Below are 13,261 nucleotides of genomic sequence, written 5' to 3' on the forward strand. Positions count from 1 at the left end.
CTCCTAGAGCAGGGGTATCAAGCTGACGGCCCTCCAGTTGTTGCAAAACAAGTCCCATCATGCCTCTGCCTGTGGGAGTCATGCTTGTAACTGTCAGCCTTGCAATGCCTCGTGTGACTTGTAGTTTCGCAACAGCTAGAGGGCCGCCAATTTGAGACCCCTGCCCTAGAGAGACAGACCCTAAATTGTGTCTGATGTCTGTATGGACAATGGGGAAAGTGATCACACACAGTTTCTAGCTCACAGAATAGCTTTTAATCAAATGGGGTTTTATTTTCCAATTCTGGACAAATCACCATCCCAAAACATAAAAAAAAAACATTGAATCATTCACTTAAGAATTTGCACAAGAAGCACAACATAAATTACAAGAGACATTCATGTTTGTTATCTTAGAACACCTTATCAATGTGATTGACCTCCAGACTGTTGAAATACCCAACTGTCTCTATGCACAAGAAGACAATCCAAAGATCAGGAGAACAACAGTTACTAAAAACAGATGATGATCTTTCTGCAGTCATTCTAGCAAGTAAACCTTTATAATAAGAACCTAGCAAATAGGTACCTTGGAATGCCATTTAATCAATAGTAAAGCATATACTAATTATTTTTCTTTATCAGATAAATATTGCCAAAGAGAAAATAAAAAAAAAAAAACATTGCTCCTCTCCTCTTCCATAGGGATCATAGAGGTGACGGGGCTGGAGGGGTTAATACTAGTAATAATCTAATCTGTCCCATCATTATAGCTATATCTATTGATTGATCAATATTCCTATATACAGAGCCAGGGATTTCCACTTCCTGAGGCTGTATACCCCCTTCACCTGTCCACAATACTACACACAGAACATATACTCATAATAATCGCTGATCACTAACATCTATTCATCATTTACAATTTTTTTTTTTTTTTTTTTATGGAAAGAAAATAACATTGATAGTGACATATATCAATCCCCACCCCCTGTATATCAGAACCAATAGGAATAAGATGAGCGCTGGCTGTATTAACAGTAACAATTATTACAGCCAATCACAGTGAGGGGGAGGAGCAATCACAGGCAAAGGAACCTGTGAGGAAAGAAATGCAGGATTTATCATTGTGGATATTAAGGTATATCTCTAGACAAAACCTAATTTTCTAATTTTGGATGGAGTGGGGAGGATTAGAACCCCTGTCAGGTTTTTACTGCAATCTGGGGCTCCATTATAGAGATTTCCCCTCACTTCCTGTTCTAATGACAGTATTTTACCAGACAGGAAATTAAGGAAAATCTCTAACAAAACAAAAAAATCCAACAGGGGTTCTAACCCTTCTCTACTCACTCAAAACGGAAAAAAATACTACAGGTAAATTTACTGGAGTAGGCTTCGGGATTATAATCCCACTACTACAGTGTCAGTAAATTGGAACAAGCATGTTCCTGGTCAGTGACACACTAAGTAGTGAAGTTTAGGATGACGATGTTGGCCCACGAACATGCAGCTTTATAAAATACCATATTTATCGGTGTATAACACGCACCCCAATTTTAGGAGGGAACTTTAAGGAAAAAAACGTACATTTTAAATAAAGAACTTTGAAGCAAAATGAGGGTCACAGCTCATCAATGCACCCTGCTCAGTGCCCATCTGCAGCCATTAAATTGACCAACAATGCAGCCTGTTCAGTGCCCATCTGCAGCCTCACCTTTCCCATCATTGCAGCCCCACCAGTGTTGGATTATCCCTGCTGTCTCAGAGGGAAGAGGAGGAGCGAATTACATAGAGCCACAATCTCCTGTGTACCCGCAGCTCCGTCACTCACAGCCACGCCTCCTGGCCCTGCTCATATGATAGACAGGACTGTGGCCCAATGCGGGGCCAGGAGGCGTGGCTGTGAGTGACGGAGCGCCAGGTACACAGGAGATCGCGGCTCTATGTAATTCAGGGGCGCTCGCTCCTTCTCTTCCCTCAGAGACAGCAGGGATCGGTGTATAACACGCACCCACGATTTTCCCCTGATTTTAAGGGGAAAAAAGTGCGTGTTATATGCCGATAAATACGGTAAACCATTTTTTTTTCTGTCCACTGCTTCCACCTATTAGCTGAGCAATGCACCAATCAGATTCTCCACCCGGTGATGTCACCAGTCTCTGGGCAGATTTCTCACATCTAATTCCTCCCAGTTATCTTTAGACTACCTCCCCCTAACCATAACCCAGCATGGAGGGGCTCAGTGAAGATGGCGGTGAAGGTGTGGAGGTGTCGGATCGGGATACACATATCATAAAAGGAAATCCACCCGGCCTCATAATCCAGATCTATCCTAATTCTGTTACTGGAGACATTGCCTGGTAATCGGATCCTATCATTGTCATGTACTGCTGAGTGCTGATTATTCCCTATCCTCTCAAAACCCCAGGACTTCTTATTAGATCCAATCCATAAATTACATCCTTTCCTGTCCATAGTGGGGTAACACAACCCGACTGTCCAGTACGCTGACCCCCCAACATCCACTTCCCAGTAATGTCTCCCTGAGGAGAAACTCTGAATGCTCATCACCTGATTACACTGAAATCTATTTGGTGTTTCTGGAACATTCTGATCTGGTGACCTAATTGCAGTTCTCCCGTCATCTGATATTTGTAGACCAACACCAGCCGTGTTCACATCCAGAAATATGTCTGCAACTCCTGATATCCGTGATGATTGCAGTGCAGCCCCAATATTTGTTGCCCCAGCCTGGCGATGTAAGCGATTTATGGTGGGGACGGATTGGGGACATCTCCTGGATGGTTCAGCGTTGATGAGAAGTGTGCCCCTTGTAGTAGAATGTGGATAGACATGTGTGTCTGTATATTTCTGTACATTTACCCCAGACATGATATCAGATAATCCTGTGTGTAATTCGTGCAAGATCTCCTCCACATCCAGATCCCCTCCATCATAGAGGAGTTTATTATCACGTCTCTCTCTGTCCTCATCATCTCCATTCTCAGCATCACACATGTCATCTGTGTCTATTTCCTGTAGGACAGTCAGTAGATCTGTCATATTGCCCAGCTCTTCAATGTGAGCCATCTTTCTGGACAGTTTGTCCTTCTTTATTTCCAGCTGTTGGCTCATATCAGACAATGATAGAGCGACCTGCTCTGCCTGCCTGGAGATCTCACTCAGGACTCTCTTTTCCAGGTCTTCTAGACGTCTCCTGAGGTCTCTGAACAGGGCAGTGACCCTCTCTGTTTCCTCATCTGCTTTACCTTGTACTTTCCTCTTGTGTTCCTGCAGTCTCTTGACTCTTTTCTCTGTCTCCTTTCTCTCTGTCATCAGTTTCTGCAGAACATTTCTCAGTTTCTTCTTTATCTGAAACTCAGAGGCCTTATCCCGTGTCTCCACCTTGTGTCCCTGGTGTGCTCCTTCCAGCTTGCAGGACACACAGATGTAGACGGCATCCTCGGTGCAGTAATACTTCAGTAGTTCCTTATGAATGGAGCATTTCCTGTCCTCCAGGGAAGTGGTGGGGTCACATAAGATGTGTTCTGGTGACTTGCTATGGACTCTTAGGTGATTGTCACACAGAGAAGCTTCACAATGCAGACAGAATTTCACGGCCGGTACAGGAGTGTGAATACAGTGAGTACAGAAGATCCCGGACTCTACCTGTTCTAGCTGAGCAGACAGGAAATTCTCCACTATGTTACACAACGTTATGTTCTTGTGCAGCACAGGCCGCAGCTGGAACTTTTCTCTGCATTCAGGACAGGAACACCCTCCCTCCTGTGTATCCAACACACGACTAATACAGGTCCGGCAGAAGTTATGTCCACATTTCAGGGTTACAGGATCTTTATACGTGGAAAGACAGATGGAACATTCCAGCTCCTTCCTCAGATCAGCAGACGCCATCGCTGACAACAGAAGAGAGAAATGACAGTTCAAGTCTCTGACGATCTGTAACCAGTGAGACCAGTTCTGAACACTCCCAAACAGGGCAGGGCTGAGACTGACAATCTTAGTCATAGGAACCCTTATACAGAGGAACACAGATAAAACAATCGACGATTCCTGACATTCTCCCTATTTGAACATTTAATAAACTAAGTTACCCAGAGGAAATTGATTTATCAGAAGCAATACAAGTGATCTGTAGATTAGTGGGGGGACATAGACACGATTTAGGTTTGTTAGTTTTGTTTAGAAGTCAGAAACTTCCCTTCCTGATCTGAGGGGATGCCTTTTAGCACAGGCATCGGAAACCTACTAAGCTCCCTTGTAAACTTCATTATGCGTTATGGCAGCGAGGATGTCATTTACAATATGTACTATAATTAACCACTCCAGCCCCGGAAGGTTTCACCCCCTTCATGACCAGGACATTTTTTGCGATATGGCACTGCGTCGCTTTAACTGACAATTGCGCAGTCGTGCAATGCTGTACCCAAAAAAAAATTGATGTCCTTTTTTTAACCACAAATAGCTTTCTTTTGGTGGTATTTGATCACCTCTGCAGTTTTAATTTTTTTGCGCTATAAACAAAAGAAGAGCGACAATTTTGAAAAAAAAAACAATATCTTTTACTTTTTGCTATAATAAATATCCCACATTATTTTTCAAAAAAACTATTTTTTTCTCAGTTTAGGCCGATATGTATTCTTCTACATATTTTTTGTAAAAAAAATTGCAATAAGTGTATATTGGTTGGTTTGCGCAAAAGTTATAGTGTCAAAAAAATAGGGGATAGATTTTTTTTGCCCTTTAAATTTTGAAAAAAAATACAATATTTTTTACTTTCTGCTATAAAACACATCCAATAAAAAAATGTAAAAAATCAAATTTCTTCATAAATTTAGGCCAATATGTATTCTGCTACATATTTTTGGTAAAACAAATCCTAATAAGTGTATATTGATTGGTTTGCGCAAAAGTTATTACATCTACAAACTATGGGATATTTTTTATGCCATTTTTATTTTTTACTAATGGCAGAGATCAGCGATGTTTCGTGGACTGCGACATTGCAGTGGATAAATTGGACCAGTGTCACCAATACAGTGATCAGTGCTAAAAAAAAAATGCACAGTCACTGTATAAATGACACTGGCAGGGAAGGGGTTAACAGGGGTGATCAAAGGGTTAAGTGTGCTCCTAGGAAGTGATTTCTAACTATGGGGGAGTGGTTTAACTGGAGGAAGAGAGAGATCTGTGTTCCTGATTAGCAAGAGCTCTCTCTTCCTCTCTTACAGAACAGCGGTCTGCCTTGTTTACATAGGCAGACCACCATTCTTTCTCTCCAGTGAATGATCAGTGGGTCCCGGCAGCCATCGCGGCCATCGGAGCCGATGACTGGCTCCCACTGTGTCCAATCACAGCGGGAGCAGGTCGCAGGTAGCATGCCTGCGCGCTCCAGACGCCGAAGAGGAGACAGGTACATTGTGTCGTGCAGCTGGGCTGCCCTGCCGCAGTAATGTGCGGTGGGCGGTCCAGAAGCAGTTAAAGTATCATGTGTAGGGATGAGGTTCGGGTCAAGTATGGGCTCCAGGTCAACCCGATTCATTTGCTGTTCAAGTATGGGCTCCAGGTCAACCCAATTCATTTGCAGGTCAAGTATGGGCTCCAGGCCAACCCAATTCATTTGCAGTTCAAGTATGGGCTCCAGGTCAACCCGATTCATTTGCTGTTCAAGTATGGGCTCCAGGTCAACCCAATTCATTTGCAGTTTGATGAAACTGCAAACTTAGGTGGCAACTCGTGCCATAGCAACCAGCAAGCAAAAAAATGGCGGGTTTGGTTTGAGCTTGAGTCATAATGTCTAGCATTCATATCTCTATTCACCATATCCTCCTCTTTTGTAGGAACACATCTACCCAACACCCAAAAGAGAAAAGATAGCATCCCCCCAGAAGGGGAACTCAATGTGGCAAACAAAAGGAGAAAGGAGGCGATTAACCCCACCAGTAGTACAATAAAAATATATCATTTGTCTCCTTATGAGTCAACAATGATGAACTTAATTTGCTAAATCAAAGGCCTCAATTTTGCACCTGACCCTACAGTGGGTATAGAAAAGAATCACCCCTTCCCTCGCATTTTGTTGCTTTGCAGCCTGAAATTAAGACAGACACAGTTTTTGTTTTTTTCAGCTGTATTTCTTCAGTGCAATTTATAACATCCAAGTGAAAGATATAACAGCAAAATGTCAGAAAAAAATTCAAAAAGAGTTCAAAAACCATAATCACTGAGTTGAAAAAAAAAAAGGTCACCCCTCGTGTCAGTATTTTGTTGAACCACATTTTAATTACAGCCTTTATGGGATATGTATTCGACAACTTCTCTTCTAGACTTTGCAATATTTTCCCACTCTTCTTTGCAGAATTGCTCACGTTCAGTTAAACTTGATGGTGACCATTTGTGGACTGCAGTCCTTGAGTTATTCCAAAGATTTTCAAAGGGGTTTAAAGTGTTTGTTACTCCAACAATTAATCCCTGATATGTGCCTGTTGTACCATGTACTTGTATGAGAAAGTATAGTTTTCTCTTTGTATTGCTTCCTTTGTGTGAAATCCCTAATGTTCCTGTCAGTCTCTCTGCTTTCCTATTATAAACTGACCACGCTAAGTAGGAGAGCACCCCGTGGTCAGTTCTCTAACTGTGCTGGGAACTCAGCCTGCTCTCCTCGAATTATCAGACTTATCCTGACATGCCTCCTCTGCACTGCCTTTCACTGGGGAGCTCAGTGTGCTGCTTCTTCCCCAGCTCTTATGCAGCTGAGAACAGAGGGAATGTGATCACTAATAAAAAAAAGGGAAAAAGGGTATTTTGAATGTTTTCTATTTTAAACTGAATGGGTTGTTTTACAAGGTGATTGTTTACCCTTTTCTCCTTCAGCCACTGTGTGGTCACTGTTGCTGTGTGCTTTGGGTCATTGTCATTGTAAACCTTCTTCCCATTGACAACTTTCTGGCAGAGAGTAGCAGATTCCCAAGATTTTCCACTGTAAAAATATAAAAACTCATCCTAACTTAAAATTTTGCTTCAGTGAAGCATTCACAATTATTTCATGTCTGGAGAGTAATTGGTCAACCCACAAGTCTGATGCCGGAGTCCATTATGAACGCAGAACATCTGGTACTGCAGGCTGATTTTCTTGATTATTTTCAGAGCCTGACTATCTGCTCTGATTTCTGGCTAGTGTAAGTAGTATGTAGGGCGGTGTCCAGCATTGTTAATTTTGTCAGCAAATTTTGATTTAGTTTTAGTCTTATGCCGCATACACACGGTCGGATTTTCTGCCAGGAAATGTTCGATGTGAGCTTGTTGTCGGAAAGTCTGACCGTGTGTATGCTCCATTGGACATTTGCTGTCGGATTTTCCACCCACAAATGTTTGATAGCAGGTTCTCAAATTTTCCGCCAACAAAACTTTGTTGTCGGAAAGTCAGATTGTGTGTACACAAGTCCGTGCACAAAAGTTCACGCAAGTACAAGCCAGAAGCGCTTGGTCTTGTAAAACTAGCGTTCGTAATGGAGATATCACATGACTATTGAACTTCCTTTTTATTGGCTCATTGTACTTGTTGTATGTCACCGCGTTCTCACATATGGAATTGTTGGTCTACATTTGTGTGACCGTGTGTATGCAAGACAAGTTTGAGCCAACAACCTTCGGACAAAAATCCACAGTTTTGGTGTCGGAATGTCCGATCGTGTGTACGGGGTATTAGTCTTTTGACTAAAATGGCATTTTAGTTTTAGTCCCATTTTAGTCTTCTGTTTTTGTTTTAGACATATTTAGTTGACTAAATCTCCAGTACATTTTTGTTGACTAAAACTCATTTTAGGAAAAAATTATATAAGGTGTATCACCACAGAATGGCACTGTGGATACACAGGGGACTGTGTGCCAACGTCCTAGCTATAATGGAAACTGGAAATTGAGAATTGGAAATTGGACTTTATAGGCACACCCTTAGAGATTTTTTTTAAAATATATAATATATTTTTATTTGAATAGTGTTAAAACGGCATGTACATACATATGGTTAAAAAATTTTCTAGTGATTGACCTAGATAGCACTCATACCACCAGTAATACCAGTTATTGCCAAATATAAATACGGTTGTTTAAATTGAATATTAAATTCCCAAAAGTTGATGCAGTTGTGTGGTTGAGGCATAATAAAGGTTGCATGTTGCATGCATCAGCGCTTCTTCAGGAGCTTGAGAATCTAACATGTATGAAAACAAACCATAAGTTTGACATCAATAAACCACTTGCTTACTGGGCACTTAACCTCCATGGCGGTTTTCCCGAGTGTGGCTCGGGGTTAAATTTCAGCACCACTAGCGGTAACCCCCGAGCCACACTCCTGATTACATTGCAGGATCCTGGTGCGGTGTTACTTACCTTGTCCCCAGGATCCTGCGATGTCCCCCGCTGTGTCTGCGGGCTCTGTCTCCTCTGAAGCCTCTCTGTGCCAGGCTCCGTTCCCTGCGAGTGTCACGTGACGCACGGGGGCGGAGCCTGGTGGCAAATTAAAAAAAAAGTAAAAATCATAAACACATACAGGACACTGTAATCTTACAGATTACAGTACTGTATGAAATTATTTCACATCCCTTTTGTCCCCAGTGCTTTGTTCAATGCCCTGCATGCAGTTTTATAATATATATACTGTTCTTTCTGCCTGGAAACTTGAGATTGTCCATAGCAACCAAAAAGCGTCCCTTTACGTCAAAAGTGGCTTTAGACCAGCTAGAAAACAGCGATAGTAAATTAGAACACTTGCAGAATTGAGCAATAGTGAATCGTGGGGAAATTTATTTTATTATTATTATATTATTATTTTTTTAAATTATTTATATTTATTTATTATATTATAATTTATGTTTTTGTGTTTCAAACTTCATCATACCCGGGATGTCTACTAGACTCTTGGTGGACAGATTTAAGTTTGTTATTGTTAAGAATTACAGGCCTACAATATAAAACTCCAAATTTCCATGCAAAATAATTGTACCGCTTTCAGCACCTAAAATCCGAAATAATCATACCGCCAGGGAGGTTAAACCCTCCTCCTGCCCAGACCAATTTTTAGCTTTTTAGCGCTCTCACACTTTGAATGACAATTGCACGATCATGCTACACCGTACTCAAATGAATTTTTTATCATTTTTTCACACAAATGGAGCTTTCTTTTGGTGGTATTTAATCACCACTTGGGTTTTTATTTTTTGCTAAGCAAACAAAAAAAGACAAAACATTTTTGAAAAAACAAAACATAGTTTGTTATAAAATTTTGCAAACGGGTAATTTTTCTCTTTCATTGAGAATTACTGATGAGGCTGCACTGATTGGCACCACAGATAGGCACAGATAAGGCGGCATTGATGGGCCCTGATGGGTGGCAATGTCGGGTGGCACTGATGGGCACTGGTAGGTGGTATTGATAGGCAGCACTGGTGATAAGGCACTGATTGGTGACATTTTTAGGTGGCACTGTGGGCACTGATAGGTGACACTGTGGGCACTGAAGCCTCTGCCGAGCCTCTCCACGATCGGGACTGATGTCCCTCTCACAGCCGCTGGTGATCGTCTTTTTTTCTGGTAGCGTGAGGAGGAAAAAATAGCCGATTACCGGCTCTGTTTACGTCACATGATCAGCTGTCATTGGCTGACAGCTGATCACGTGGTAAGGGGTCGGGATCTGTGATCTGCCGAGTCTCATAGACTGGCTGATTATGGAGCGCGCCGCGCGCACCTTGCAGGGGGTGCACAGGCCGCTCGAGCACGGGAGGATGTCTATGGACGCCCTCCCGGCAAATTAGGTCCGCGCTGCAGCCGTCTTTCGGCTATAGCGCGGATGGGAGGTGGTTAAAACAAAACAGTTATGTATAAACAGTATTTTACATACCAAATCTCCAAACATTCATATAAATGACTCAATTGCATAGCAACCCATCAGGCAAAGAAGCACAACCTGATTGCGGGGGCGTATTATGATACTATTAAATATGTAAAGCCAACACAAAATTGCAGGTTACTTACAATGCTGAGATAGTGATATCAGGGTATGCAGGCAGGTATTATAATACCAAAGAATAGTCCCGTGGCTATCCAGATGACTCAATGACAGATGAAAAAGTGAAAAAGAATATATATATATATATATATATATATATATATATATATATATATATATATATATATACACACACACACACACACAGTTGTGCTCTTAAGTTTACATACCCTGGTAGAATTTATGATTTCTTGGCCATTTTTCAGAGATATGAATAACACAAAAACTTTTATTTCACTCATTGATAGTAAAGGGCTTCAGCCAAACACTAACCATCAACTGTAACAAAAAAAAAAAAGAGAGATAGAACGTAGGGCGGGACTTTGAGTGAGGCACACGGAAGCAGTAGATAAGGGCAAAAGACAAATTTAATTGTAAAAAGTTAATATATTTCCACATGATAATGCACAAAGTCAATATAAATACTTAAATTGTATAACAATAAGCGGTCCAACATGGACTCGTTTGCAAATATGTAATAAATGAGAAGCACAATAGCATATAACATTTAGTATATAAAGACACCAATGTTTACAGAGTATAGAGGAGAAGAATAAAAGAGCACAAATAAAATGGAACGTCCATACATAGTTAATGGTTAGGTACACCTTTCGGTAGTTGTAAGATCTACACGTTTCGGGACCTTTATGTCACTCTTCAGGACCAAGACCTCAAGGGTCACCTACGAATATGAGAAGACCACATTTGGAAAAAGTTCAGAAAAAGAGGTGGGCAAATGTAAAACATGTCCCATCACATATATACACCTGACCCACCAACTTACATGCATGTATGCGCGATGGCGACACCGCCAAGAAAGCCAGGTCGGCCAGTAATACCACCCCCGGAGCCGAGGGGGCCCTTCCTAGCGACACACACCCAGCCCAAAGCAACGCCCCAGGTGGGTCACATATGGGGGTGATGGTGATGAGAGGGAAAAAGAGGATGCAGATGGGACAGGCTGCCCCAATTGCGAGGGAGGGTCTATGAAAAACAAGGTGAAACAAAAGGTGATAGATAGCAAAATTGATGTTAGTGAGCCAGGAAAGAAAAAGAAGGAGAAAGGGACTGTGTGAAAGGTGAACAAAGATATATACCTGCTAAAAAAGTGAATGAGGCAAGGACTCCATAGGTGAGTATCAACCAGGAGAAGAGGGGTAAGGAAAGACAAAATGTGAAGCCCAAGATCAAGGTGAGGCCAAGGCAGGGAGTGCCACCGTTCATGAGCCCCCAACGTCATGTACCAGCGCCACGAGGACGCCAGATATCCAGCACGGAGGCATGACGTCGACGCGCAGTGGAGAAAGCCCAACCCACCCACGTCAGATCAAGTGGGAGGGGCCAACGCCAGTGCGCGTCGCGACTCTGGGAGGTAGCAGAACGACACGGCCAAAGCAAATCATGGTCAGTGGCCCCAAAGCGTACACATGCATGCATGGTCTATTTGAAAAAGATTAAATATAAACTAGTATATCAGTATATAAATCAAAACATGAACGGATAAAAAATAAGAAAAGGAAGAGGGGACAAAAATATAATTACATCATTTTGAAAGTTACCAATACATTGAAGTAAAGGAGTAAAAATTATTGATGCGACAGTATGCTTCCATCCCTAATTTGTTGATAAGATACAAGGAGAACTGTTTGTTAGGACTTTAAATGAGGATTTATGGGGTCGTTCAACTCCCCTCCTCCATCTCGATTTTGGTACAAAAAAAGAGAGATAGAACGTAGGGCGGGACTTTGAGTGAGGCACACGGAAGCAGTAGATATGGGCAAAAGACAAAATTTAATTGTAAAAAGTTAATACATTTCCACATGATAATGCACAAGGTCAATATAAATACTTAATTTATAATTTATAAGTGTATATTGTAAGTATTTATATTGACCTTGTGCATTATCATGTGGAAATGTATTAACTTTTTACAATTAAATTTGTCTTTTGCCCATATATACTGCTTCAGTGTGCCTCACTCAAAGTCCCGCCCTACGTTCTATCTCTCTTTTTTTTTTTTTGTACCAAAATCGGGATGGAGGAGGGGAGTTGAACGACCTCATAAATCCTCATTTAAAGTCCCAACAAACAGTTCTCCTTGTATCTTATCAATCAACTGTGTTTACTCTTTTTAAATCATAATCTCAACAGAAACTACCCAAATGACCCTGATCAAAAGTTTACATACCCTGGTGATTTTGGCCTGATAACATGCATACAAGTTGACACAAAGGGGTTTGAATGGCTTTTAAAAGGGTAACCATCCTCACCCTGTGATCTATTTGCTTGCAATTAGTGTGTGTGTATAAAAGGTCAATGAGTTTCTGGACTCCTGACAGACCCTTGGATCTTTCATCCAGGGCTGCACTGACATTTCTGGATTCTGAGTCATGGGGAAGCAAAAGAATTGACAAAGGATCTGCAGGAAAAGGTATTTGAACTGTATAAAACAGGAAAGGGATATAAAAAGATATCCAAATAATTGAGAATGCCAATCAGCAGTGTCCAAACTCTAATCATGAAGTGGAAAATGAGGGGTTCTGTTAAAACCAAACCACGGTCAGTTAGACCAGCTAAAATTTTAGCCACAACTGCCAGGAAAATTGTTCGGGATGCAAAGAAAAACCCACAAAATGTCAGAAAGCATGAAATCAGACCGAGACAGAAGTACAGTTAAATCACACTTGTTTAATAAATAAAAGTAAAAAGAACAAATGTAGTCAAAACATAGCCAAAGTTCAGTAACCGGAATGGATAGTCAGCCAAACCAGAAGTCAGGGATCAATGTAGTGGAACAGCAAGCAGGATCTGGAGCCAGAATGGATGTCAGCAAAGCAAGTCTTGAACAGGACCACAGGAGATAGTTTCTGTGTTGTTGACCAAGGCGAAGGCAGAGATCATCTGGACTGGACAGCTTAAGTAGGCAGGACTGACGAGCAGGATATCATCAACAGCTGAATAACTGTGGACAGCTGAGCGGCTAGCTCAGAGAAGGAAGGGCTGAGCCCAGCCCTGACAGTACCCCTCCTCAATGACCCCTCCCCCTCGGAGGACCACCAGGCTTGAGGGGAAAACATCTATGGAAATCACGGAGGAGGACAGCAGCATGTATGTCCGAGGATGAGACCCAAGAGCGTTCCTCAGAACCATACCCTTTCCAATGCACCAGGTACTGTATGCGCCCACAGAACC

At 41.8% G+C, this 13,261-nt stretch overlaps 1 protein-coding gene across 1 annotated transcript; it reads right to left on the bottom strand.

The window, feature by feature from the left end:
- Positions 1–248: 248 nt before the first annotated feature.
- LOC141118229 (E3 ubiquitin/ISG15 ligase TRIM25-like) lies at positions 249–3,967 on the bottom strand. Its single transcript, XM_073610899.1, has one exon. The coding sequence runs from the start codon at positions 3,895–3,897 to the stop codon at positions 2,161–2,163; it is 1,737 nt and encodes a 578-aa protein (XP_073467000.1). The 5' UTR covers positions 3,898–3,967; the 3' UTR covers positions 249–2,160.
- Positions 3,968–13,261: the final 9,294 nt, after the last annotated feature.

This window comes from Aquarana catesbeiana, linkage group LG01, assembly GCF_042186555.1.
Source record: "Aquarana catesbeiana isolate 2022-GZ linkage group LG01, ASM4218655v1, whole genome shotgun sequence".
Lineage (NCBI taxonomy): Eukaryota > Metazoa > Chordata > Amphibia > Anura > Ranidae > Aquarana > Aquarana catesbeiana.

What these genes read in the sequence shown, in the direction of transcription:
- LOC141118229 (XM_073610899.1), bottom strand. Translation starts at nt 3,897, where the DNA reads ATGGCGTCTGCTGATCTGAGGAAGGAGCTGGAATGTTCCATCTGTCTT.